Source organism: Cervus canadensis, chromosome X, assembly GCF_019320065.1.
Source record: "Cervus canadensis isolate Bull #8, Minnesota chromosome X, ASM1932006v1, whole genome shotgun sequence".
Taxonomy (NCBI): Eukaryota; Metazoa; Chordata; class Mammalia; order Artiodactyla; family Cervidae; genus Cervus; species Cervus canadensis.
In genome coordinates this window covers 100,597,703-100,624,984 of record NC_057419.1, presented here as the reverse complement: position 1 = coordinate 100,624,984, position 27,282 = coordinate 100,597,703, and the positions used below count along the sequence as shown (strand labels likewise).

General features: G+C 39.1%; 1 protein-coding gene across 5 annotated transcripts in view; it reads left to right on the top strand.

Annotated features, from left to right (window-relative positions):
- Window positions 1-27,282, top strand: part of PASD1 (PAS domain containing repressor 1) — a 120,224-nt gene that overhangs the window by 88,384 nt on the left and 4,558 nt on the right. For all 5 annotated transcript variants that reach the window (XM_043458861.1, XM_043458862.1, XM_043458865.1 and 2 more), the window contains 3 exons: window positions 4,282-4,345; window positions 26,366-26,539; window positions 26,837-27,028. In XM_043458861.1, coding sequence (XP_043314796.1) covers window positions 4,282-4,345; window positions 26,366-26,539; window positions 26,837-27,028 — 430 coding nt within the window. The remainder of the gene's footprint in view (window positions 1-4,281; window positions 4,346-26,365; window positions 26,540-26,836; window positions 27,029-27,282) is intronic.

The following is a 27,282-nucleotide window of genomic DNA, read 5'->3' as shown; positions in this document are numbered from 1 at the left end:
ACTTGCAGACCCTATGTCATCCTCTAATGGGCACCAATCCTCTTTGCACTTTGGCCAGGGAGCAGTGAGGGATGTGGTGCTCAGAGTAGAGAATCTGAGAGAAGAGTCAGTTATTTTTCAAGCCATCTTATTTCATTTTCTGCCTATCTCCCAATGCCCCCGCAACACACACACAAATACATAGTCCAAACATTTTCCCTGCTCTACTCTTCTTGACCCTGTAGTAATGGGTCAGAAAATGCATATCCTTTTTTTTACCAGAGCTTGAACCTAAAATCTGCGAGGGCCTTTAACATAGTATAGTCAGTGGCATGAATTTGTCTCCTGGAGAAGTCTCGTAGATTCAGATAATATGCTTCTTCCCTTCAGAATATCTAAATAAAATGTCTTATTTTGCCCTTCCCATCAAAAAAAGAAAGAAAAATTTTCTGACACTGAAAATGATCATTTAATCCAAAGATATTTCTGGAAGCAGCCACTCAGAAAGTGTTTCTATATTCAAATGCTAAAATTGTTTAAAGGGAGGGTGAATTTGTTGTCTCTTTGTTCTCAGGAAACTATAATCCTTTAACAATTTTAGATCCATCAAGATCTTTCCCAGGTGAGACTAGACAGGACTTCTTGATGGGACTCTGTTTTCCACTGGCTTCCATAGTCATTGGGGGGAAAGAAATCTTTCACTTACTTGTGTTTTTCTCAAATTGTGATATGTCTGTTTATTCATACTCTTTCATTTGTGAGAAGTCATGACCAGCCCCAGGTGAATTCATCAAAAACAAATTCTTAAAAAAATTTTTGGCTACATGGTCAATTTGTCTAGTGGTCAAATTGCCAAAAATTAGTTCATCCAAAAATACCATAGAATGACCAATGTAAAAAATTTACCAAACTCACTGATTCACCGAAATCATGTCTTAAGAAATACTTTTCTTGAATATATTCCAAAGGTTGAAAAACATTTTTCTGAAAGGGACCCAGTAATAAATATTTTAGGCTTTACAAACTACATAAAGTCTCTAAAGTATATTCTGTTTGTTTTACAACTTTTTTAGGTTTCCCTTTTTTTTTTTTTAATTTATTTATTTATTTTTTCAGTGGGTTTTGTCATACATTGACATGAATCAGCCATAGATTTACACGTATTCCCCATCCCGATCCCCCCTTCCACCTCCCTCTCCACCCGATTCCTCTGGGTCTTCCCAGTGCACCAGGTTCGAGCACTTGTCTCATGCATCCCACCTGGGCTGGTGACCTGTTTCACCATAGATAATATACATGCTGTTCTTTCACAACATCCCACCCTCACCTTCTCCCACAGAGTTCAAAAGTCTGTTCTGTACTTCTGTGTCTCTTTTTATCCCTGGGTCAGGAAGATCCACCGGGGAAGGGATAGATTACCCACTCCACTATTCTTGGGCTTCCCTTGTAGCTCAGCTGATAAAGAATCTGCCTGCAATGCAGGAGACCTTGGTTGGGAAGATCCCCTGGAGAAGGCAAAGGTTATCCACTCCAGTATTTGGCCTGGAGAATTCCATGGACTGTATAGACCATGGGGTCGCAAAGAGTCAGACATGGCTGAGCAACTTTCACTTTCAATCTTTCTCAGCATCGGGGTCTTTTCCAGTGAGTCAGTTCTTTGCATCAGGTGACCAAATCATTGGAGTTCCATCTTCAGCATCCATTCTTCCAATGAATATTCAGGACTGATTTCCTTAGGATGGACTGGTTGGATCTCCTTGCAGTCCAAGGGACTCTCAAGAGTCTTTTCCAACACCACAGTTCAAAAGCATCAATTCTTCAGCATGCAGCTTTCTTTATGGTTTAACTGTCACATCTATACATGACTACTGGAAAAACCATAGCTTTGACTAGATGGACCTTTGTCAAGAAAGTTATGTCTCTGCTTTTTAATATACTGTCTAGGTTGGTCATAGCTTTTCTTCCAAGGAGAAAGCGTCTTTTAATTTCATGGCTGCAGTCACCATCTGCAGTGATTTTTGTAGCCCAAGAAAATAAAGTCTGCCAGTGTTTCCATTGTTTCCCCATCTATTTGCCATGAAGTGATGGGATAGGATGCCATGATCTTCAATTTTTGAATGTTGAGTTTTAAGCCAGCTTTTTCACTCTCCTCTTTGACTTTCATCAAAAGGCACGAGTTCTGCCATAAGGGTGGTGTCATCTGCATATCTGAGATTATTGATATTTCTCCCATTAATCTTGATTCTAGTTTGTGCTTCATCCATCCCCGCATTTCGCATGATGTACTCTGCATGTAAATGAAAATAAACAGGTTTTTTAAACTCTGGATTAGGCTTTGGCTTAAGGGAATGTTGTGGCTGGTTTGATCATCTCTCTAGACCACTCAAACTTTCTCCATATCCGCAATAATGCTGTTTTGCTTTCTTATCAATTGTGTGTTCACTGGAGTAGCACTTTTAATTTCCTTCAAGAACTTTTTTTCTTTTTTTTTTTTTGCATTCACAACTTGGTAGCAGTTTGGTGCAAGAAGTCTAGCTTTCAGCTTATCTCAGCTTTTGATATGCCTTTCTCACTAGGATTAATCATTTCTAGCTTTTGATTTAAAGTGAGAGACGTGATTCTTCTTTCTCTCTGTCTCTCCCACTTTCTTTTTCTCTCTCATCTTCCACTTACTTGGTGAAAAGTAAGCTGGTATTTAGATTTGAGTGTACCATTAAGCTTCATTCTCTCCCTGGGCATCAAAATTCTAATTTTGATAGAAATTAATTGTTAATTATTAAAGAATGGAGAGTTTCTCTAATTATAAGAAACAAAATGAATTTGGCCTGAAGACATTTTTTCATAATGTCTTAAATTTAAGAACATTTGTCCATACACATTGGCTTTTTTTGTTTTTCTTTTTTTAAGCTTGCTTTGCTTACCATTGTCAAAAAGAGGCATTGAGACCTACAGCAAACTTCATTGTAATGCTGGTCCAGATGACTTACTTTATTATAAATATGGTGCAGAACTACTTTCTCTGTAGGAAAAGTGACACCTCAAAGATTGACAATGTTATGTATTAAGAAAAATAAGAGAGTTAATATTAGCATATCATATGTTAATTTCCTTTTTTATGAATAGTATTTCTTTATATTCTCAGGTCTAATTGTTATGGCTTCTTAGATACACCCATCATTTAAAAGTGGACATTTAATTTCCAAATACATGGGGTTTTTAAAGTATCTTTGATGCTAATTTCTCATTTAAATGCTTTCTTCTCTGCAGTCACCCTCTGTGTTTTTTTCAGTCTTTTAACTTTATTGATGCTTTCAATGGCTAAGTCAAAGATCTCTCTTGGTAAATGTCACATTGCACTTGAAAATATATGGGTTATTTTCAAATATCTTTTGATATTGATTTCTAACATAATTCCAGAATGATAAGAGAACAGACTATGATTTCAATACCTTTAGACCACCTAGTTTTACACCCCTGGATATGTTCCAGTGTCTCCTAGTTTATAGTCTATGGGAATTTAAAAGAATTTGTATCTTACTCTTGTGTGAAAATAGTATAAACCTTAACTGTGTTTAATTAATTGGTTTACAGTGCTTTTCAGGTCTACTATATCCTTCTACTTTTCTATATATCCATTTTATTAATTTCTGAGAGTTTGATATTGAAACTCCAACTAAAAATCTTAATTTACCTACTTCAAAATAATTGTAATATATGGTAGAACTATATGTAACTTTGTTCTGTATTTTCCAACTCACCTATAAATGTATTATCATACTTTCAAAATTTTTTAAAAAAGAGAAAAAAAGAAAAATAAAAGAAAAATTTTTTTCTTGTTTGAACTGTTGAAAAACAAAATTTAACTGAGTAAATGTGAAGATCTAGTTGACTTTATGAGGCGATTCATGAATTGGGCAGCATCCCAAGAGTTATATAGAATGGAAGTTTTTTTATAGGAAGAGGATTGGGGCCAGGGAATTACTAGCAAAAGAAAAGAAAGGATTATTTTGGGGCCAGGACATTCTTCTTCCTTTGGGGGATAGAAAGGACCATGTGACAGATTACCTAATTGGTACTGACTAGGAGGTTCCAAACTGGTGGGTTAAGATTCCACTACTGGTAAAGGCTGAGACTGCAGTTAGGTTAGGCATTAAATCTGGGTTTGGTAACATGGGTTTTAGCACAAGTGATACCATTTGGAGTGCTTGGTTTTTTTCTTAACAGAACCTCATTTTTACTGTATTACAGAGAATTAGTGGCAAGTGAGATGTATTTACCGTCTCTCTTTTCACCTATTTATAGGTGCGTTCAAGAGGAAAGATGTTCTGGAATGGAATCCTCAGAATATGAAATTGCTGATGCAGAAGTATGTACATTGAGTACATAGAGTCATGCCTTATTTCCATAATGTTGACTGTTTAGTTAAAGTGTGTGGCCAAGGTGGGGGAAGAAAATAATTTTCCTGCTACCCTTCTAGGTTCTCAGGTGAGATGCCCCTGTAATTAAGACAGGATTAACAGGAGAAAGACAAATGGAAGCTTAGTAATGGGTATTAATACATCTCTTACATACATGGGAGAGACCCAAGAATATTGAATAACTCTCTGAAATAACTCAAACCACCACCTTAAATACCATTTTTAGCTAAGATAAAAGAAGGTGTTGGGAGTGGGGAGTCAGTAGTGGGGACACAGTAAACAAGGGTAAAGTTTTTCCGCAGATTTAAGTCCTGGCCTTCTGCGTTAATAAGTTTCTAGAAACTGAGAGTCATCCTTTTCTACCTGGTGCAGAAAGGGAGACACGCTTATAAATGGAGATTTCCCTTATAAATATAAATTTATCTTACAAAATGGTAATTTCTATTGGTTTTCAGAGCTCCTCCTCTGCCTGCTGTTTCTTAGAAATAACCAGCTCAAATAACCCTTATGACAACAAGTCATATTTTGGGGTGGCAATTTCAGCCTCCCTCAACCTATATATAAAGGTTTTAATTTCAAGAAGTATTCCATATGGACATGAACATGAGTGGTATTCCACAGGTGCCACTTTATAGTTATTTCTTATTGGGAGCAGTAACAGCCATGCTTGTAATGGTCCCTGTAGTAGCTTTAAAAAGAATTAAGCTAGCCTCTGTGCCAGACATTGTTCAAAGTCTTTTTGACTTGTGAGTGCATTTTGAAATCAGAGGTTATATAGCCTATAGCCTGCTCCTATAGGCTATGTGAGTAGACTCATGAGATGGCAGAGTCCTCTGCCCATTATGTGTAGAACGAATCCCTAATTAATGTGAATTGTCCTCCATCCTTTCCGTAAGCCATTAAATGTATTATCCAATTATTCATTCACCAGACGTTCCTCTAGAGAACCCTACAGGGATACACCTGAATAGAAATATGAAACTTGGGTCTGCCCTCAATGATCTAAATTCTAGCCTGGGAGATAAAATCGAAGTGCAAGAAAAACAGATATAGAACAAGAAATAACCATCCCAGGAAGCCTTCCCAAAGACTTGGGAAGACTTCCCAAGTCTTTCACCTTGTCACTCCATGGGTGCATATAACATAGCTACTAGGCTGATTCACTGTGGTGGTGAATCAGCTATATAGAGAGAAAAGCTACTATAGAGAGAAAAGATGGCTTGGGTATCAGAAGATAAGAGCTCAATTCCTGATTCTGCCATTTACCAATTAATTATGTGACCTGGGGAATGTTATTTTACCATGGGAAGTCTCAGTTTCATTATGTGTAAAATGGGAGTGGTAATAATCTCTGCCAGGCTACCTCATAAGGATTTGATAACACTCAAAGGAACTGCAGGTATTGAATTGGCCAAAAAGTTTACTTGGGTTTTTCCATATGATGTTACAAAAAACCTGAATGAACTTTTTAGTCAAACCCATCATAGGATAGTCTGTATTCCTGCAATAGAATGAATCTTCTATGAGAGCAGGGATAGTCTTGTTCATCAGCATGTCACCAAACACCTTGAACAGTACTGGCCACACATAGTAGGTATTCATAAATATTAAATACACAAAAGAATATTGTATGTTAAAACAGTCAATTTTTATAGCACTCTTCAAATGTCTGGTAAAGGGGTTTAAAGAGCAGTATTGACAGGTTGGATGTGTAGACTGTCACTTTGGCTTTCAGCCTTCAATGTGATTTTGCTTAAAAGTATTCACATTCATGAGATTGTGCAGACAGCAGGTGTTTTTAGTATTTAAGTTCTTCTGTAACATGGAAATATTATGAACATGTATTTTCAATATGAAGTGCTGGTTTTTCTATTATATTTTTATATAATATTATTATATTATATGTGTGAAGAATCCAGTCCTTCAACTTAGTGTTTTGAGGAAAGTTGGATTAAAAAAAGTCCCTCATTTTATAAACTTTATAAAACCTAAGTAATTTTAGCATTTAAAGGTAAGTTTTCTTTTAAGAATCTCATAATCTTATCACAGTGGCACAATTGCTATTTAATTTTGCTATTTCCATTCAGTTTCGGTCTACCATCACTTCTGTTTTTGACTTTGTTATAATGATAACTTGCCTGCTACTCCATTTCTTTTGGTTATCACATATCGCTAAAGTTTGTCTTTGGACAGTCTCAAATTTAGTCATTTCAGTAACTGGACAATATACTATGGTACTGGGGGACATGTGTTTCCAATCAAGATGGAGCGACAGGGACCAGATTGACTTTCCTGCCCAAAACTGCCAAAAATAAAAGACAAAAAATACAGCATAACAGTTTTCAAGATAACGGATAGAAGCAACAAAAGACAGGGACTCTTAAGAGACAGGAAATGTCTATTTCTTCCAAGTTGTCCATTTTATTGGCATAGAGCTGCTGGTAGTAATCTCTTATGATCCTTTGTATTTCAGTGTTGTCTGTCGTTATCTCTCCATTTTCACTTCTAATTTTGTTAATTTGGTTCTTCTCCCTTTGTTTCTTAATGAGTCTTGCTAATGGTTTGTCAATTTTGTTTATTTTTTCAAAAAACCAGCTTTTAGCTTTGTTGATTTTTGCTATGGTCTCTTTTGTTTCTTTTGCATTTATTTCTGCCCTAATTTTTAAGATTTCTTTCCTTCTGTTAACCCTGGGGTTCTTCATTTCTTCCTTCTCTAGTTGCTTTAGGTGTAGAGTTAGGTGATTTATTTGACTTTTTTCTTGTTTCTTGAGGTAAGCCTGTAATGCTATGAACCTTCCCCTTAGCACTGCTCTTACAGTGTCCCATAGGTTTTGGGTTGTTGTGTTTTCATTTTCATTTGTTTCTATGCATATTTTGATTTCTTTTTTGATTTCTTCTATGATTTGTTGGTTATTCAGAAGCGTGTTATTTAGCCTCCATATGTTTAAATTTTTAATAATTTTTTTCCTGTAATTGAGATCTAATCTTACTGCACTGTGGTCAGAAAAGATGACTGGAATGATTTCAATTTTTTTGAATTTACCAAGGCTAGATTTATGGCCAAGGATGTGATCTATTCTGGAGAAGGTTCCGTGTGCACTTGAGAAAAAGGTGAAGTTGATTGTTTGGGGGTGAAATGTCCTATAGACATCAATTAGGTCTAGCTGGTCCATTGTGTCATTTAAGGTTTGTGTTTCCTTGTTAATTTTCTGTTTAGTTGATCTATCCATAGTTGTGAGTGGGGTATTAAAGTCTCCCACTATTATTGTGTTACTGTTAATTTCCTCTTTCATACTCGTTAGTGTTTGCCTTACATATTGTGGTGCTCCTATGTTGAATGGATATATATATATATATATTTATAATTGTTATATCTTCTTCTTGGATTGATCCTTTGATCATTATTGATCATTCATTGACTTTATTTTAAAGTCTATTTTATCTGATATGAGTATTGCGACTCCTGCTTTCTTCCTAATTGACTCTGTCCCAAAGTCTTTAACGATGAGTTTAGATGAGTTGTTGCCAGCTACTGACATTCTGTCACCCATCCATAGAGATCTGTTGTTCCTGGACTGTGTTGCACTACACAGGCATTTTGGCAAAATTGGAGCTTGTACATTTTCAGAATGCTTTTCCACTCAAATCCATTGTGCCTGGAGGTGGCAGGCAATTCTTCAGAAGATGCTGGCTTTGAGCCTGTAGCAGGGGCTGGGTAGGGCAGGAGAACCATAGTGTACATGTGACTTGGAAGCACTTTGCCCAAGCTATGTGTTAATGAGGAGGACAGGACAAACCTGACTCAGGGAACAATCATGAAAGCTTCTTCCATTGATTTTATAGCTACAGTGTTCAGTTCATTCGCTCAGTCATGTCTGACTCTTTGTGACCCCATGGACTGCAGCACACCAGGCTTCCCTGTCCATCACCAACTCGCAGAGCTTGCTCAAACTCATGTCCATTGAGTTGGTGATGCCATCCAACCATCTCATCCTCTGTCATCCCCTTCTCCTCCTGCCTTCAATCTTTCCCAGCATCAGGGTCTTTTCCAACGAGTCAGTTCTTCCCATCAGGTGGCCAAAGGATTGAAGCTTCAGCTTCAGCTTCAGTATCAGTCCTTCCAATGAATATTCAGGACTGATTTCCTTTAGTACGGACTGGTTTGATCTCCTTGTAGTCCAAGGGACTCTCAAGAGTCTTCTCCAACAGCACAGTTCAAAAGCATCAATTCTTTGGCGCTCAGCTTTCTTTATGGTCCAACTCTCACATCCATACATGACTACTGGAAAAACCATAGCTTTGGCTAGATGGACCTTTGTCAAGAAAGTTATGTCTCTGCTTTTTAATATACTGTCTAGGTTGGTCATAGCTTTTCTTCCAAGGAGCAAGTGTCTTTTAATTTCATGGCTGCAGCCACCATCTGTAGTGATTTTTTGGAGCCCAAGAAAATAAAGTCTGTCAGTGTTTCCACTGTTTCCCCATCTATTTGCCATGAATTGATGGGACTGGATGACATGATCTTTGTTTTTTGAATTTTGAATTTTAAGCCAGCTTTTTCACTTTCCTCCTTCACTTTCATCAAGAGGCTCTTCATTTTCTCTTCACTTTCTGCCATAAGGGTGGTATCATCTGTGTATCTGAGGTTATTGATATTTCTCTTGGCAATCTTGATTCCAGCTTGTGCTTCATCCAGCCTGGCATTTTGCATGTTGTACTCTGCATGTAAGTTAAATAAGCAGGGTGACAATATACAGCCTTGACGTACTCCTTTTCGCAATTTGGAACCAGTCTGTTGTTCCATGTAAAGTTCTAACTGTTGCTTCTTGACCTGCATACAGATTTCTCAGGAGGCAGGTAAGGTGGTCTGGTATTCCCATCTCTTGAAGAATTTTCCAGTTTGTTGTGATCCACACAGTCAAAGGCTTTGGTGTAATCAGTAAAGCATAAGTAGATGTTTTTTCTGTAATTCTCTTGCTTTTTCTATGATCCAACAGATGTTGGCAATTTGATCTCTTGTTCCTCTGCCTTTTCTAAATCCAGTTTGAACATCTGGAATTTCACGGTTCACATACAGCTACAGTGTGATAGGCACTTAATCATGTGTTAATTTAACAGATGCTTATTGTGTCCAGAAAAGTAGCCTAAGAAATTCAGCCGTAACTCACTCTAGCAGTGCAGGGAGTGGGAGGAGGACATGGTACTTATGATTAAAGATTATTGAGGACTTCTTATGTGTCAAGCTTTGGGATAGATGCTTGACCTCCACAACAACTCTATGAGTCATTATTGTTCCAGTTTTACAGATGGTGAATCTTGAATTACTGCTATTGAAAAGCTTGCCCAAAGTCACATAATAAGTGGCAGAGCCCAGATTCAAACTAAGGCCCATCTGGTTCCAATATCTATATTTCTTACTACACAATGAAGCATCTACCTTCAAAGCAAAGCTCCTTGATTTCCCACATTGTCCTGTTTTTTGTTTTATGGGTTCATTTCTTTATATTTTTGAACTCCTTAAACGTACTTAGTTTTAAAGGCCATTTTAGATTCATTTATTGATTCATTGACCAAATGTTTAGTCACCACCTACTTTGTAACAGATGCTGTTTTATGTGAGGGCAATAGATACATCAGTTAATAAAACTTAAAAATTCCTGTTCTGGAGGGACATTCCAACAGGAGATAGATTTAGATAAACAAGATAAGTATAGTTAATAAACAAATCATATATTAGAAGGTGTAAAGAGCTGCTGAAAAAAGTAGAGCAGGAGACAAAGGATTAGAAATGTAAAAGATGGTGAAGTTCAGTTCTAAGTATGAGCAAAGATTGAAGGAGACGAGAAAGCTAGCCATGAAGATATCTGGTGGGAGATTCAAGAGGGAAAACCAATGCAAGGCCATGAGGTAGAAGTGTGCCTGGTGCTTAGAGGAGTAGCTGGAGCAGAGTGAGCAAAGGTGAGAGTAAGTATGGGTGAACTCAGAGATGCCATGGCAGTCAGGTCAAGTAGGGCCTTGGAAGCCATTGTATGGATTTTGCATTTTACTATAAATGAAATGGGAAGCCACTGGAGAATTGTGAGTGAAAAAATGACATGATACATTTGGTTTGTTGAAAAGAGTCACTGTGTTGAGAATAGGCTATGGGGAGCAGAGATGACAGTGAAGCTGGGAGCCTAGTTAGAAAGTTATGTCAGCAATTTGAGTGAGAGATGATGATTACGACTTGGACCAGCGTAGTAACAGTGGAAATTGTGAGGAGCTTTCTCATTCTAGATATATTTTGAATATAGAGTTATTGGATTTGTTGACATTAGATGAAATGTGTGAGAAAGAGAGAAGAGTTAGGGATGACTTTAAGGTACTTGATCTGAGCAACTGAAATGCTGGTATTGCATTAACTGAGATGGAGAAAACGATGGGGAAAATTTGCAGGTTTAAGAGTATTTGTTGGGAGGTATAAGAACAGGGTCTCAGTGTTGAAAATGTTTGAGATGCCTATCATGTAGTCAGTTGGAAATGCAGAGCTGGACTGGAGGTAAGAATATGGAAGTCATCTTAATGGATAATCTTAAAGCTAAAAGCTTCAATGAGGTGACCAAGGAAGGAAGTAAAGATAGAGAGAAGGACAAAGGACTATGACTGGAGCAGCCCCAACATGAAGAGACTAGAGAGAAGAGAAGAATTCAGCAATAGAGATTTGAGAGAAAGAGACCAGTGAAGTAAGAGGTAAACCAATTGAAGAAATATTTCTAGGAGGAGGGGATGATGACAGTGCCAAACACTGCTCATAGATTAGGTAGGTTGGTGACTCAGTAGTGACCATTAGCTTTCGGGCCTGGAAGCCACCTCTGACCTTGAAAGTTTTGGTGGAGTGTAGATGTGGGCAGGGAGATAACATCTGACTGAGTAAGTTTAAGAAAGGTTAGTGAAACTGGAGATGTTCAGGACTTCCCTTTGAGAAGGTTTGCTCCCAAAGGAATCACATAAATACAGTGGCAGGTAGAGGAGAGGTGGGAACCAGAGAAATTTTATAAAATTTTATTTTTATCTAGTTTTGGCTTAGTTTTATTAATTTTTTGGCCACATTGCACAGCTTCGGGGGCTCCAAGTTCCATGACCTGGGATGGAACCTGGGCCCTCGGCAGTGAAAATGTGGAATCCTAACCAGTAGTTAACCACTAACCTAATCCTAACCAGGGAATATTCGAGAGAGAATTTTTTAGCCTTTTTTAAAAAAATTTACTTTATTGCTGTTAAGAATCATAGCATGAGATCTGCCCTCTTGTTGACTATAAGTACAAGGTTGTGCTGCTGCTGCTGCTAAGTCACTTCAGTCGTGTCTGACTCTGTGCGACCCCATAGACGGCAGCCCACCAGGCTCCCCCATCCCTGGGATTCTCCAGGCAAGAACACTGGAATGGGTTGCCATTTCCTTCTCCAATGCATGAAAGTGAAAAGTGAAAGTGAAGTCACTCAGGCGCATCCAACTCTTAGCGATCCCATGGACTGCAGCCTACCAGGCTCCTCCGTCCATGGGATTTTCCAGGCAAGAGTACTGGAGTGGGTTGCCATTGCCTTCTCCGCATTTCAGTGGAGGGAATTGAAAACTCTGCTTCATGCTTTTGCTCTGCACTGCCCCATAGCTTTTAAAAACAGTCACTATACTTAATGTTCCATGTAGTCAGGAGTTTTCTGGTGTTCTCAGGTTTTGGGCTTAAGTCTCCTGCCTCTGGATTTCGGTTTTATTCTTCCAGTAGTCTCAAGACTTCTCCAACTATACGGCACTGATAATAAAACTTCTAGGTTAATGGTGAAAAGATTCTCCCCCGTGAGGGACACCCAGGGAGGTTCACAGAGTTACATGAAAAAGAGGAGAGGGAGGAGGGAGATAGAGATGAGCAGGAGGAGAAAAAGGGGGACTCAAGAGGAGAGAGACAGATCTACGCAGTTGTCTGTTTCCAGAGTGTTCTCCGTAGCCCAGACACCCACAAAGATTCACAGAATTGGATTGGGAAGAGAAGGGGAAAGGAGGAAATAGAGGTGTTCTGAGGTAGAAAACGGAGAGTCAAGATTGGGAGAGAGTAATCAACACACTCCTGAATAAAAATGGGAACTGAATATTGGATTCTTAAATGTCCACAATTTATATCATATACTGAAAAACAAAGATTAAAAATCTAGAGTAGAGGTTAGACTCTTAAAAATACTATATTAAAAACAAAAACCACAACACACACAAAAAATTTTAGAAATATATATGAAGTTTGGTTTAAAAATAGGGCTTCTCTTTTTTTTTTGTAAGATTATAGTGTAATGAAAATGAAAATTAAGGAGTAGTAGAGGAGTAATAGAGGACTTTAAAAGGAAATAAGAGAAAAAAAAAAGAAAATAGAAGAGAAAAAGGAAAAAAAAAACCCACAAGAAAAAAAAATTTTTTTTTCCTAATTAAGAAAATCATAAAAATCTATGAAAAAGAAAGTTAAGGAGTAATGGGGGAGTAATAGGGAATTTTAAAATAAAATAAAAGAGAAAAAATAAAAAATAAAAAGGAAAAAAAATTTTTTTTTTTAACATAAAAAAAAAAAGTGAAAATATATCTAGGAATTTCTCTGGAGCTGTTGCGGTCAGTGTGGGTTCGGTTCAGTTTCAGATAGCTCCTCGTTCCAGCTTACACTTCTCGATATCTATAGGCCCCTTCTGGTGTAGTCGGTGTTATCTATGGGGATTTTAATCTGTTGCACTGGTCCCTTCTGAAGCGGTTCCCTTTGTTTATTTGGCTTCTGTTTGCCGGTCTCTTCAGTGCCTAATTTCCGCCCTGACACAGGCGGGTGGAGGTGGTCTCTTATTATCTATAGTGAAACAGATCACCAGCCCAGGTGGGATGCATGAGACAAGTGCTCTGGCCTGGTGCACTGGGAAGACCCAGAGGAATCGGGTGGAGAGGGAGGTGGGAGGGGAGATCGGGATGGGGAATACATGTAACTCCATGGCTGATTCATGTCAATGTATGACAAAACCTCTGCAATGTTGTGAAGTAATTAGCCTCCAACTAATAAAAATAAATGGAAAACAAACAAACAAACAAACAAAAATAAAAACAGTCACTATAAACATGGCAGTAGTGCAGAGTTAGGTCAGGTTTGACTGAAATATTATGAAGTGCACACTGTGAAAGTGACTATCAGCAGAATCAGGCTTTGAAGGCAAATGTGATCCGATTAGCACCCTCTTCTCACCAAGAATCAAGGTAAGGATCACTTTTGAGAAATACATAGAAGCGTCATTTAAAAAACCATCTATAGTCTCATTAGCAGAAATAATCATGAGGAGAAGAGTTGAGGAATGGGCAACATGGGTGAAGAGGATCAAGAGATACAAACTGCCAGTCATAAAGCAAATAAGTCATGGGGATGTAATGTATAGCATGGGGGCTAAAGTTAGTAACATTGCATTGCAAATTTGAAAGTTGCTAAGAAAGTAACTCTTAAAAGTTCTTATCACTTGAAAAAAAAATTGCAACTTTGTATGGTGACAGGTGGTAAATAGACTTATTGAGATGATCATTTTGTAATGCACACAAATGTTGAATCATTATGTTGTTCACCTGAAACTAATGTAATGTATGTCTATTATACAATAATTTAAAAGAAAGAATCCTTACCAATATTTTAGCATACTTCTTTAACAGTTTTTTTTCCTGGTATTTTGTCCTTATATATTTGAGATCATACTGTGCTGAATGCTTTTTTCTGAGGTGTAAATAATAAAGCTACATTTAGGCGTATTACTTTTTACCCCTTTGTGCTGCGCTTAGTCTAAGCTCAGTCGTGTTTGACTCTTTACGACCCCGTGGATGTAGCCCACCAGGCTCCTCTGTCCATGGAATTCTCCAGGCAAGCCACATCCTCCTCCAGGGTATCGTCCCAACCCAGGGATTGTAGAACTCTAATCTCTAGAGCTTATTCATAGTGCTTTTGATCATTCCTATGACTTTTATTTCTCTGTCCCTTTTGTAAAAACAGGATATATTTGTAAAATTCTATTTTGCCTAGTTTTTCCCATGACTGGATGCCCTATGGCACTTTGTTTCTCCCAAAAAGTAAAATGCAAGGATCTCTTAAAATTTAGGCAGAGCACTTTTGACATTCATCTCAGTTCAATTCAGTTGCTCAGTCATGTCCGACTCTTTGCCACCCCATGGACTGCAGCATGCCAGGTTTCCCTGTCCATCACCAACTCCCAGAGCTTGCTCAAACACATATCCATCCAGTTGGTCATGCCATCTAACCATCTCATCCTCTGTTGTCCCTTTCTCCTGCCTTCAATCTTTCCTAGCATCAGGGTCTTTTCCAATGTCAGTTCTTTGCATCAGGTGGCCAAAGTATTGGAGCTTCAGCTTCAGTATCACTCTTCCACTGAATATTCAGGACTGATTTACATTAGGATTGACTGGTTTGATCTGCTTGCAGTCCAAGGGACTCTCAAGACTTCTCCAAGATCACAGTTCAAAAGCATCAATTCTTCGGTGCTCAGCTTTCTTTATGGTTCACATCCATACATGACTACTGGAAAAACCATAGCTTTGAGTAGACAGACCTTTGTTGGCAAAGTAATGTCTGTGGTTTTTAATATGCTGTCTAGGTTTGTCTTAGCTTTTCTTCCAAGGAGCAAACATGTTTTAATTTCATGGCTGCAGTCACCGTCTGCAGTGATTTTGGAGCCCAAGAAAATAGTCTGTCAGTATTTCCACTGTTTCCCCATCTATTTGCCATGAAATGATGGGACTGGATGCCATGATCTTCGTTCTTTGAATGTTGAGTTTTAAGCCAGCTTACGGGGAAAATGTGAAAATTGGGGGAGAAACTTCAGGAGTCCCACCCTTGCGATATACACTCATTTCTAGTTCACAGTTGCATCAGGTCTTGGAGGCTGCATTGATAGAATGCTCCATGTCTAGCCTCAAAGGCCATGCTTCTCTGTTAAATCCTTTAGTGTATTACTCATGGAAACAATTATGGAATAAAAATGAATCTGAAAGTCCTCTTGAATTTGTGTGAGTTTACTGTTTGCTTTTCTGCCCTCATGTACCCATGTTCATTTCATCTTTCCTTATAGCTTCTAGCTGCCTCTTTTGAAAGACTGTTTTCAGGCCTTCATCCTAACAGTATTTTAAACTAGAATCTTTTTGCTCCCAAACAGATTCTTTGCTTTGTTTCTTTGCTTCATTTTTTCCCAAGCCATTTACTATTACTCTACATGATTCCATCAGTTAAGATCACTTAAACTCACTGCATTTCTGTTGATGGGCTAAAAATTATGAATGTACAAAAAGTGGACATCTTAACATCCAAGTATGTATATTTCCCTTGAAAATCACCCAGGAAGCAAGAAGCTAGTGATTAAATTGATATATAGCTATGATAAAGAGCCGAAGCAAGAGGGCAGAGAAAGAGAGGTCATATCATATCTTAATGAATATCTCCCCAGCAGAATGTCTTTGTCAGTGTAATGAAAAGATTGCCACATCCTCAGAAACATATTGCTCATTTTGAAGAGTACAAAACACAGTGTACTTGAACAGTGAAACTGCACAGTTTCCTGAAGTTGAAATGCTGGGAACTGATCTGGACGGACGTGCTCCAACAAATAGCTTCCTTAAGAAAAAATGAGCATGAGTCTATGTGTTAATCTAGTCGAAAACAAACACACAAACACATACACAATCTTTTGGCAGAGATTTCCGAGATTTCACTGATAAACTAGGTACTTGAAATTTCGTATGAACAGTGAGCCCCAGACTATTCAGAAAGGTTCCAGTTGTTACACAAGTGGAAGTGGATTGCTAAGTGTGAATGTAATGTATATTGTTTAAAGCAACAGATAGCTTAGACTGAGCTTGAAATCACTGGAGGATATCACTCATTCTGCTCCTCACTTGTTGTATGACCTTCTCCTTTTTGACACTATCAAATGGGGAGGTTGCACTAGAAGCTCCCCAGGGTCATTGCTATCTCTCTGCTACTGTATAGTAAAGGTACTTTTGTTAATAATACTTTCAACTTTAGTTTGTATGAAAAAGAGAGAAGTGGTTAAACAGCTCCCAATTGTCCTTTCCTTTCTCTAAACCTAGTCTGCATGTGGAAGATCTCTAGAAAAGTGGCCCCATCAGTGGAGGGTAGTTCTCTTACATACAGTCTTCTCACTTTTCTGAACCAGCATGCTACCAACACCTCTGAAATGCACACACACACACATATGTATGTGTGTGCATATATATATATATATATATATATATATATATGGAACAGCCTTCGATTGGTACACATTTTTCTTATGCATGTGCTTTTACCACATCTATACCATATTTCTCTTCTGAGTTTTGATGTTGGATAGCATATGACACCCATAATCTTTGCTTGTTGTTACCTTCCAGCAATTTTTTTTAAGTACATGTTTCATGATAATTTTCTGTCAGGTATTCAGTTTATTGAAACAATGTTAGAAATGATGTGAAATATATCAAAGTTTATGTTCTACCTGTGTTTCCTGTCATTTTGTATATCTCTTTGTCACCAAACTGAGATGTCATCTTCTCCTTCCCTTTTGGAAATTCCTAGGAACCAGTAAATACTATAGAGATTGAACTTTCTGAATCATCATATTCTACTGACGCCTTTAATGTAAATCCTGTTATGTCTGATGCCTCCAACTCAATGTCCTTGCCAAGCGTATCTTCATCACCTGGTGGGTACATTTTGACATTTGGATGGGGGCTATCAAAAGAAAAATAGTGACCTACAGAGTAGTTACAGTTTTTCAAATGAAGATAGTGTTCCGTTTACAATGGTGTGAAATCGCAAAAGTGAATTGTAACTTTCTTCGTCGTCTGTAAGTTGTTGTGAATGATGATTTGAGAGCAGTGCAAATGAATATCTCAGCAATGGTTCAAGTGTTTGGGAATGGTATTATTATCTCCAACTTAATTTTTTTAAGTTTTTATTGAAATATGTGGAATCTAGATAAAAATGGACTCACAGACATAGAAAACAAAATTATGGTTACCAAAGGGGAAGCATGGGGAAGCATGAGATTGGGACTGAGATATACACACAACTATTCATAAAATAGATAACTAATAAGAACCTACTGTATAGAACAGAGGACTGTACTCAATACTCTGCAATAACCTATATGGGGAAAGAATATATATATATTTATATATGTTAATATATATTTATCTATATTAATATATATACACACACACATAAAACTGAATCATGTTGCTTTACACCAAAAACTAACCAACATTGTAAATCTCCCTTTTAATTTTTCTTTCATTTATTTTTATTAGTTGGAGGCTAATTACTTTACAATATTGTAGTGGTTTTTGCCATACATTGACATGAATCAGGCATGGATTTACATGTGTTCCCCATCCTGAACCCCACTCCCACCTCCCTCCCCACGCCATCCCTCTGGGTCTTCCCAGTGCACCAGCCCTGAGCACTTGTCTCATGCATCCAACCTGGGCTGGCAATCTGTTTCTCATTTGATAGTATACTTGTTTCAATGCTATTCTCTCAGAACATCCCACCTTCACATTCTTCTTGATCTAAAGATTGGTGCTAAATCTCAGTCCTTGGAGGAGTAGCACCTTATCTTTTCATACTTATGCAGCCTTTTTTGCTATGGTATGTTAATTGCAGTCCAAAGAAACCTCTTTTTTTTTTAAAAAAAACTGTACTATAAGAATTGTTATTAAAGAGTGAAGTGATAGTCTCTCAAAAATAGTGATATTTATTACAGAAGTTTAAATATTAAAGACATTTCATAAATATAATTGTATAAAAAATAGAATACAAAGCAGCAGTGGAGGCAAAATGCAAACCATGTCCTCCAATTAGCTGATCTTATCACTGATAACCTGTAGAACCCCCATATATAGAAGTAATGCCTGTATTTTTGAGATATTCTAGTTAAAAATTCTTCCAGTATTGCTGTCAATCTCAAAGCTTTGTTTAAAAAATCCTTTTAAGAGAAAGACAAGTACCATATATTAACACATATATGTGAAATCTAAGAAGATAGTACTGACGATCTTATTTGCAGAGCAACAGAGGAGACACGGGCATAAAGAATGGACTTTTGGACACAGTATGGGAAGGAGAGTGTGGGATGATTTGAGAGAATACCATTGAAACGTATATATACATATACATACAGTATACGTACACTAGATAGTGGGAATTTGCTGTATGATGCAGGGAACCCCAAGTCTCTGTGGTGCTCTGTGACAACCTAGAGAGGTGGGATGGGGATGGAGGTGGGAAGGGCATTTAAGAGGAAGGGGATATATGTATACTTATAGCCTATTCATGTTGATATATGGCAAAAGCCATCACAATATTGTTAAGTAATTATCTTCTAATCAAATTTTTTTAAAAAAGAAGAAAAAAATCTTTTCTAACCAGTTGTTTTTGGTGGAGCATGGGCAAGCTCCATGAACCCATGATTGTAATTTTGAAAATGTGTAAGACCGATTTAGTTTACACACAGTAAAATCCGTTCTTTGAGGTGTACAGTTCTTGACAAAAGCAAAGAGTCATACATCTACCACCACAGTACAAACAGAACAGCTCTGCCACCTCCCAAATTCCTTTGTGCTCAAACTCTGTCCCCGCCCCCAATCCTCTGGCAACCATTGATCTCTACTCCATCTCTGGTTTCCTTTTATCAGAATTTCATATAAATGGAATCATACAATGTCTAGCCATTTTGACCTGTCTCTGTTAACAAAATGCATTTAGGATTCAAACATATGAATCAATGGCTCATTCCTTTTTTCTTGCTGAGTAGTACTTCATCTTATGAATGCACCATTGTGGTTTTTTAAAATTTTTTTAAATTCATTCATCTGAAGAAGAACATTTGGAATTGTTCCAAGTTTTTGGTGATTATAAGTAGAACTACTATGAACATTTGCATAGAGGTTTTTGGTGTGCCTATACACTTTTAAAGCATTTGGGTAAATTCTTGGGAGTGGGACTACTGGGTCCTATGGGAAGTGTGTGTGAAGAGAACTGCCAAACTCTGTACTGAAATGATTCTATCATTTTACATTATTCAAATAATGTCCTGGGGGCTGCTGAAAGAAAGTCGTGTCACACCACCTCCAAGAGCACTTCAGGCAGACCCAAGATCCTGTCTGCTTGGGAACCTAGTTTTTCAGAAGTGCTTCATGACTAGGTTTGATTTGGTTTTATTAGTTGAAAAGTACCAAATTCAAGTAGCAGAGCCAAAAGAACTTTTATAATGAAAAGACACAATGTGAATGGGTTGAGTGCCTGCTTATGTATGGAATATGTATGGTGTATGGAGATAAAGTGAGACATTCCCTCCTTTTACTTCATTTTCAAATGTGAACAGATTTTTAAATAATGTTCTGAATTACTCCTGGTACCTGATGCATCTAATCCGTAACATGGAATAAAAGTGTACCTTCCTGTTTCTGTAATATATAACAAGAAATAAACAGAGAAATCTGTGTAATCCGTTTGGGGATGTTTGTAATTTAGCCTTTTTCGTTATGAATTCCAATCTCTTCTTCCTCAGAAACGTACTCCTTGCAGAGCTTTGAATCAGAACCTGAGATGGGACATATGAATTATGTATGTGAGTTGAATCATGTATACAAGGTGGGTGATCTGGCTGAGTCAGAAGAGTCAGACAAGCAAGTCCAGGAGAACCAGGAAGACGAAGAGGACCAGGAGGAAGATGAAGAGGACCAGGAAGAAGATCAAGAGGACCAGGAGGATCAAGAGGACCTGGAAGACGAAGAGAAGCAAGAGGACCAAGAAGACAAGAAGAACCCAGAAGACGAAGAGGACCCGGAAGACGAAGAAGACCAGGAGGATCAGAAAGAGCAAGAGTACCGGGTAGGCTGGGTGGGCCAGGTGGACCAGAAGGGCCTGGGGGACCAGTAGTACCAGCAGTATGAGCAGTACCAGCAGACCCAGGAAGACCAGGTGAATCGGGTGGAGCAAGAGACTGGTCCTCCAGTTTGGCTGCTGATATCAGAGATCAGGTGCTCTGGGAGTCTTACTCCACATATCTGTCTGTACCACTATCCCTGAAAAGCCCCAAATTTTCACTCTTGTGCTCAATTTCACTTTGCAGAAAACACACTCTTTTTTTTGTTTTTGTTTTTTTGTTTTTTTTTAAACTGTATCACCATTTCTGTTGTACTGGATTTTCTGATGCTGCTGAGAATCCAATGGGCACTAGCCAACAGGGAGATTGAAGGTTCTTTAAGTAAGACAAAGTACTGTTCTCCTCTTAACATGAAATATCCAAAGACACAGCTTGAGAGAAAGTTTGAGCCAAATAGGGAGTTTAACTACTAACAAAAGGCACTGTTTTTAAGCGCTCTGCTCATTATCTGTGAGGAGATAACTGGCCCATGGGAGGACAGTTTTCCTGCCTACCCATACCAACACTTCCCCACCACAAGCTAGGTTTCCCCAAGGGATTGTCAGAATGTACTTTCAACTGTCAGCACCAATGTATGGTTGAAGGCCAAATCAAGACAGCTGGATTCATGACTCTGTTGTTGTTCTACCCCAAATTTATCTACATAATCGCAGGTTTGGATGATTATCTTTATATTAGACAGGATTATTGTCATCAGGATTGGCAGCCAAGATAATGAGTTTATGGTCTGTTATGTGGAATTGTATGCAATAACTACCAAACGTTAGGTGAGTCACTTCATTAGATGGCATCCTCTTCTAATGAGAAGAAGCAAGGGCTAGAAAACAACTGTTTTTTGGCCCCAGCACTGTGACCTTGGCACATCCCTGAGTCTCAGTTTCTCCACCTGAAGTGGTCTGCTTGCCTTGCAGGGAATTTTAGACTGCTCTGAAAATTCTTTGAGCTATTTAAAAGAAAATTTATAAAGAAATACATTTGTCTTTGTTTATGTCTGTATCATGCTAGAAAGTTGTGCTTCCCCTTTCACTGATGATAGCTTTCTCTTCTCCTTTGAGTTAATTTCTTTTTAAGCTTTAAATATACCTTTTGTTTAAAATGGTCAAAATAATCAGCAATGTGTGTAGCCTGGCTCTGCCTGTGATAGTGTAATAGACTTGTTTCTGGGTGCCATGGACTGACAGACGAGTATACCCATAAGACTGAGAGAAAAGCTGGAGAAGGGAAATTTTAAAAGATTTTTGCCTTGTGACGAGAATGCTTAGGATTTGAGCTCTTAACAGCTTTCATGTATAACGTATAATAGTGTTAGTTATATTTTTATCATGTTGTATGTTACATCCCTGTAACTTATTTATCTTTAACTTGGAGTTTGTATCTTTTGACTGCCTTCATCCATTTCCCCACCACCCCCACTCACCTGTGCTAACCACAAAGCTGATCTCTTTGTCTATGAGTTTGTTTTTGCAGTGTAATAGACCTAGAACACTATGTTAGTTCCTGGTATACAACACAGTGGTCTGATATTTTTATACCTTTTTAAATGATCACCACAATAAATCTAGTTACCATCTGTCACCATACAGATATATAAGTATTGACTATGTTCCCCACACTGTAATTTTCACATCTGTGACTCATTTAATTTGCAGCTGAAAGTTTGTACTTCTTAATCCCTTCATCTTTTCCTCTAATAACTCACTCTTGTCCCCTCTGGCAACCACCTGTTTGTTCTCTGTATCTATGACTTTGATTCTGATTTGTCTCACTTGTTCATTTGCTTTGCTTTTTACTTTCCATATTTAAGTGAAATCGATGTGTTTCTCTCTTTCTGACTTAACTTAGCATTATACACTATTGGTTGACCCATGTTGCTGCAAATGACAAGGAGTCATTCCTTTTAATGGCTGAGCATATATATTCCATATAACATATAATATTCCAATTCTATGTTTGTGCTGTGCCCAGTTGCTCAGTCATGTCTGACTCTTTGTGACCCCAACGACTGTAGCCCACCAGGCTCCTCGGTCCATGGAGTTTTCCAGGCAAGAATACTGGAGTGGATTGCCATTTCCTTTTCCAGGAGATCTTCCCGACCCAGGAATTGAACCTGCGTCTCTTATATCTCCTGCATTGGCTCGCGGGTCCTTTACCATTGTGCTACCTTGGAATCTCAATTGTATCTATGCTCCATCTTTATTCATTTATCTTTTGATGGACATTTACGTTGCTTCCATATCTTGGCTATTGTAAATAGTGCTGCAGTGAACATAGGGTTACATATATCTTCTCTAACTAGTGCATTTCTTTTCTTCAGATAAATACCCAAGAGTGGAATTTCTGGATCTTATGCTAGTTTCATTTTTAATTTTTTGAGGAATCTCCATACTGTTTTCCCATAGGGACTGTACCAATTTACATTCCCACCAACAAGGCAGGAGAGTTCCCTTTTCTCCATATCTTCATTGACACTTTGATTATTTGTTGTCTTTTTGATAATAGCCATTCTCACAGGTGTGAGATGACATCTCGTTGTGGTTTTGATATATGTTTCCCTGATAATTAGTGATGTTGACCATCTTTTCATGTGCCTGTTGGTAATCTATATATCTTCTTTGGAAAAAAAAATATCTGTTCAGATACCTTGCCCATTTGGGGACTGTTTATTTGTTTGAATATGTTGAATTGTATCAGTTCTCTGTGTATTTTGGATATTAACCACTTACCAGATATTTCTTTTGCAAATATAGTCTCCCATTTTGTAGGCAGCCTTTTCATTTTGTTGATAGTTTCCTTTGCTGCCCAAAGGCTTTTTAGTTTGACATAGTCCCATTTGTTTAGTTTTGCTTTTGTTTCCCTTGCCTGTGGAGACATATCAAAAAATATTACTAAGACTGATATCAAAGAGCATACTGCCTATGTTTTCTTCTAGAAGTTTTATGGCTTCAGGGCTTAACGTTTAACTCTTTAATCCATTTTGAATTTATTTTTATGTATGTTGTGAGATTCTTTGGCATGTAGCTGTACGGTTTTCCCAACAACACTTACTGAAGAGACTGTTTTCTCTCTATTGTATATTCTTGCCACCTTTGTTGTAAATTAATTACACATATAAGTGTGGTTCTCTTATATGTTATAAGAAGGGTTCTTTCTTCTGTCCCATTGATCTATATGTCTGTTTTTGTGCCAGTACCATTCTGTTTTGATTACAGTAGCTTTGTACTATAGTCTGAAGTCAGTGAGCATGATACCTCCAGCTTTGTTCTCCCTTCTCAAGATTGTCTTGGTTATTCAGTGTCTTTTGTGTTTCCATACACAGTTTTAGAATTATTTGTTCTACTTCTGCGAAAAATGCCATTGGTATTTTGATAGGGATTGCTTTGAATCTGTACATTGCCTCAGGTAGTATGGTCATTTTGACAACATTATTTCTTTCTATCTATAAGTACAGTATAACTTTCCATCTGTTCATGTCATCTTTAGTTTCTTTCACCAGTGTTTTCAGAGTACAGGTCTTTAAACTCCTTAGGTAGGTTTATTCCTAAGGATTTTATTGTTTTTGATGTAATTATAAATGGGATTATTTTATTAATTTATCTTTCTGATAGTTTGTCAATAATGTATACAAATGCAACAGATTTCCATATTTTAATGTTGTATCCTCAACTTTACCAAATTCATTTATAAATTTTCATAGTTTTTTGGTGATGTCTTTAGACGAGGTCCTGACAGGGGCCATCTTGGGGACAGTGCCAGCTCCTGGTGAATGGAGCTGGGACCTGATATCTCTGGCTGCAGAGCTCTCAGGCTCCCAGAGCTGATGTTGCCCAACTAGTGAGCAGGGTGGGGACCCAGGAGGTCCCAGGAGTAGTGCCAGTTCACTGGTGGGCAAGTCCATGTCCTGAACCTGCTGATGGATTGGGTCAAGTCCGGAGGTGGCTGAAAGCTCAGGTGGTCCTGAGGCAGCCAGCCTGTTGGTGGGTGGGCCTGTATCCTTGCATGGCTATTTGCTTGGCCAGAGGCATCTCAGAACTGGCACCTATAGACTGTTGGGTCAGGGTTCGGCTGGGTCCCAGGGCTAGTAAGCTTGAGAGAGGATCCCACAATGGCCCTTGCCAACACCAGTGTCCACATAGGAGGATGAACTCCAAAAATGGCTACTGTCAGTGTCTGTGTCCCTGGGGGAAGCCGCAGTTGCCTTTTGCCTCTTGGGAGGCTGTCCACGATCAGCAGGTGAGTCTGACCCAGCCTCCTATCCAGTTACTGCTTCTGCCCTAGATCCAGGATCATGTGAGACTTTGTGTGCGTCCTGTAAGAGTGAAATCTCTATTTCCTATACCCCTTGGCTCTCCTGAAAGTAAGTCCCACTGGCCTTCAAAGCCAAATGATCTGGGAACTTAGCTTCCCAGGCAGGACCCTCAGCCTGGCAAGTCTGATGTGGGGCTCAGACCTCTCACACCCTGGGGAGAACCTCTGCAATTGTAATTGTCCTCATGTCTGTGGGTCACCTACCCTAGGGTATGTGTCTGAACTGTCGTGCAACTCCACTCTTGCTACCCATCTCTTCATGGTTCCTTCTCTATAGAGAAGATCTGTAGTTGTAGAAGATCTTTTGTGCTGGTCTTCAGATCTTTCTCATCAGTAGTTGCTCGGTAGATAGAATTTTGGTGTGCCCATGGGAGCAGATGAGTTCAGGGTCTTCCTGCTCTTCCATCTTGGGCACTCCCCTGACTCTTCCTATCTGTTTCCTGTCTCTGATCAGTTTCAGGTCCCAGTTATCTTGATCTTAAGTTAATTCTACTGCCTCTTCACTAGGTTTTTTTCTGACTCCAGATTTACTTTGTCCTGTCAGTTCATCTTCCACACTGCTGCCCGAAGGCATGCAACACTGATCTGAGCATGTCACTTCCCCAATCAAATCTGTGTTTTAGAACATGCCTCCTGGCAGCAGCATTTAAGTTCCCTGGCCACCTAAATGTGTATAATCTGCACAAGGCTCTTTTCCCAGCTTCCCTTTCAAGTGCGACTTGCCTCATCCCTTCTTTCCTGCCAATGCAAAGCATTAGTTTGTCCTGCAACATGGTTTCTAATTTTATTAACCTATACATTTGTTTGGGCTTCCCTGGTAGCTCAGTTGGTAAAGAATCCACCTGTAATGCAGGTTCAATTCCTGGGTTGGGAAAAGCTCCTGAAGAAGAGATAGGCTGCCCATTACAGTATTCTTGGGTTTCCCTGGTAGCTCAGGCAGTAAAGAATCCACCTGCAATGTGGGAGACCTGGGTTTGATCCCTGGTTTGGAAAGATCCTTTGGAGGAGGGCATGGCAACCCACTCCAGTATTCTTGCCTGCAGAATCCACATGGACAGAAGAATCTGGCAGGCTACAGTCCATGGGGTCACAAAGAGTCAGACACAACTGAGTGACTAAGCACACACATACATTTGTTTATCGGCAGATCTGAGACTGATACTCAAGTTAAAATTAGATTTCCAGGGCTAAGGGGAGAGTGTTCCTCCAAGTAATATAGTTGTGTGGACACCACGGTTGTGGGAAAGTTAGATTTGTGGATTCTGATGGTGCTGACATGAGTGCCTGGATGAAAGGAAGTGCCAATTGAGCCTCCTTCTTTCTGCGTCACTAGCAGGAGCTTTGATGGATGTTTCTACATGTCTTATTTGTGATCTGACCTGCTACACTCTGACTCTTTCACTAAGGACTGTGGGAAGGTTATTTCATGTCTCTGAGTCAATGTTTGGGGAAGAATTAGACTAAACATTTCTCATAATCTTTTCTGATTATTGGATTTTTGGATTCCCTAACATTTCTTCACACTTTCTAGTAGTGAATGAAATCAGGGTTGGGGTGTTGTTGTTCACATTCTCAGTATGCCAAAGCTTGGGAATGAAACAATGTGGTAGAATTTGGAGAAGCTGGTGGCCCCATATATAACCCATAGTGATGTCTCCCCACCGCCCCTACAGCTGTCATCGCACATCACATCATACATCAAGAGACAAGAGGAGGAAATGATGAAGAAATTCCAGAAGCAGCTGGACAAGAAGACACAGATACTGCAAGCTGAAATAAAAAACCAGAGGAGCTCCCTGGAAACTTTGAAGGAGCAGCTCCACATGATGCACGATTCCAAGTTACAGGTCAGAGACCAGTTCTATGCCAGTGGCAAAAGGGAGATGAGTAAGGGCCCTGGACAGCCTTCAAGGGGTTAGTTGATAGAGCCTGCTAGTAGTGAGTGCCTCCAGGGCAGCATGGCACATCTGGAATGATCTTCAGCAGGGACTTAGGGCTTTGCTCCTTTTCTTTTAGTTGTAGGAGCTGAGGTGGGCCAAGGCTTTCTGCCTTGTAGGCAGTCATGCTCCATGACCAGCATGTCTTCTGCCCTAAGGAAAGCTGTGGCCCCTGAGTAAGACCTTTGTGATACTGTGTCCTTACAGGAGCTGCCATCCATCACAGGCCATGTTCACAGTCCTGATTTACTGGAGCCAGCGCCCAAGAAACCACGCTCTGAGGCAATGAAGAGTCCCTTCTCTGATATTTCAGAGGCCACATCTGTCAGTGGTTCAAGTGTGTCATATTCTTCACAGTTCCCCAGGGAGCTTCAGCAGACTTTTGACACCTCTGCCCAGGTATGGCAGGCCGCTTTCATCGCTGTAGCCAAAGGCAGAGTTCATTCTCATGAAAGCATGGGCTCCCCTGTTTCTCTGGTGGGAGTGGTGGTTTCCCAGTTGGGTGCAGTTCACTTGCCTGAGATAAAACGTCCAGACCTGCTGGACCTGGGCACACATGCACGCATGCATGTGTGTGGGTTCTGGACCACAGCTTCTCACACCTGGGAGCGGAGAGTCACCAGACTGCTGGGGCGCCCAGAGAGGAACTGTTC